The 1,547-nt window shown below is 48.2% G+C and overlaps 1 protein-coding gene across 1 annotated transcript in view; it reads left to right on the top strand.

The window, feature by feature from the left end:
• The first annotated feature begins 1,117 nt into the window (after positions 1-1,117).
• The window catches only part of LOC107084480 (ER membrane protein complex subunit 3-like), a 4,194-nt gene continuing 3,764 nt past the window's right edge, over positions 1,118-1,547 (top strand). Inside the window, exon 1 of the mRNA XM_015374364.1 lies at positions 1,118-1,362. Coding sequence (XP_015229850.1) covers positions 1,208-1,362 — 155 coding nt within the window. The 5' untranslated portion in view covers positions 1,118-1,207. The remainder of the gene's footprint in view (positions 1,363-1,547) is intronic.

The raw sequence follows: 1,547 nt of genomic DNA, 5'->3' as shown, positions 1-1,547 counted from the left end.
CGAATCTCATCTTTTCAAATGCTACCTGTGTTTGAACGGCCATGATTCATCCGACCTGAACTTCATCAATACCCGACATGGGTCACTATTCTGCGTCTTGCTGCGCAGAAGTGGCAAGAAAAACAACAACAGGGGGCAGATGATGAGCGGAGAGCAGGATTTATGTTTAACCATCTTGAAAAGATAGATTTTATGGTTGGAAAAGATCGCTAGCTGCGCGCCGCCGCTACCATCCATGTTTACTTCCAGGAAAAAAGAACACGCTGGCCTGTGACATCATCTCGTCCTCTACTGCGCATGCGGGACACTTGCGTTGTATGACTGCAGTTCACACTGCAGATCACATACAAGTCGCAGATATTGCGAAATATGAACGGCGACGCAAAAAAATCGGAATTCACAAAAAATCGGAATTGAGCATCAAGGCCTGCAGTGAGAACGTAGCCTTGGAGCAAAATTACAAAGATGCTCTGGGTTTGACAGGCTTTAAATTATATGTAAATATTTAAATATATTGTATTTTGAGCCAAAGATAAAAAACGATTTCAGGAGGCAGCTGTTTTATCCAGAGGGGAAAGGGCGGGCGCTCTAGCGCCACCTGGTGTCTATCTGTGCGCGGCTCTGTTTGTTAGGTTTGTAGTGAGAATGTTAGCCAGAAATAGAGAGGTAGTTTATCTCCAGGATCCTCGCTAAAGAAGCTAGAGATATACATTCTAGATCTGATTTCACCTGAACAGATGAAAGTCTCTGAAAGGTTCCCAGATCTAAAGAACTTCACCAACCAGACAGAAAATGCAGAAAAGCAGGTTATTTGTTTCCATTAACGATGGAAATCCGTCTTTCTAGTCAATTATTTCAAAGAGGTTTTTATAGATATAAATAAATCCCTCCTCTGGTTTATAGAAACACCAGATCTACATCAATTAGAAATCTGTCTGATAGAATCCCCTATGACCCAGAACTGCAGTGCATTCTGGGAGATGTAGGCAGCGGGCCGGCCTCCTCATAAAGGTTAAAGGTTCCGTTTAAAAAGGTTTAGCGTTTAAATTCAGGATCTTTTTTTTTAGACTGATGAAATAAAACGATTGATTATTTATTGATTGACGGATCTGGATTCGTTTTTCTGCCATTTTGCTTCAGAGTTCCTGGATCTTCTACATCAGCTTGGTTCTCTTCTTATTCTCCTGGACGGGCCCGACTCGGAGCCATGACCGGTCCGGAGCTCCTGCTGGACTCCAGCATCCGGGTGTGGGTGGTCCTCCCCATCGTCTTCATCACCTTCTTCGTCGGGGTGCTGCGTCACTATGTGAGCCAGCTGCTGCACAGCGACAAGAAGGTGGAGCTGGAGCAGGTTTCTGACAGGTGAGGGTTCCTCCGGACGATGGGGCGGGCCTGGTTCCTCCGGGCGACGGGGGGGGGCCTGGTTCCTCCGGGCGACGGGGGGTGCCTGGTTCCTCCGGGCGACGGGAGGGCCTGGTTCCTCCTGGCCACTGAGGGCCTGGTTCCTCCGGGTGACGGGGGGGGGGACGGGTTCCTGCGGGCGACGG

Source organism: Cyprinodon variegatus, unplaced genomic scaffold, assembly GCF_000732505.1.
Source record: "Cyprinodon variegatus isolate N-32 unplaced genomic scaffold, C_variegatus-1.0 Scaffold101, whole genome shotgun sequence".
NCBI lineage: Eukaryota > Metazoa > Chordata > Actinopteri > Cyprinodontiformes > Cyprinodontidae > Cyprinodon > Cyprinodon variegatus.
Note: the sequence above shows the minus strand (reverse complement) of the source record. Positions and strands in the feature narration are given on the sequence as shown.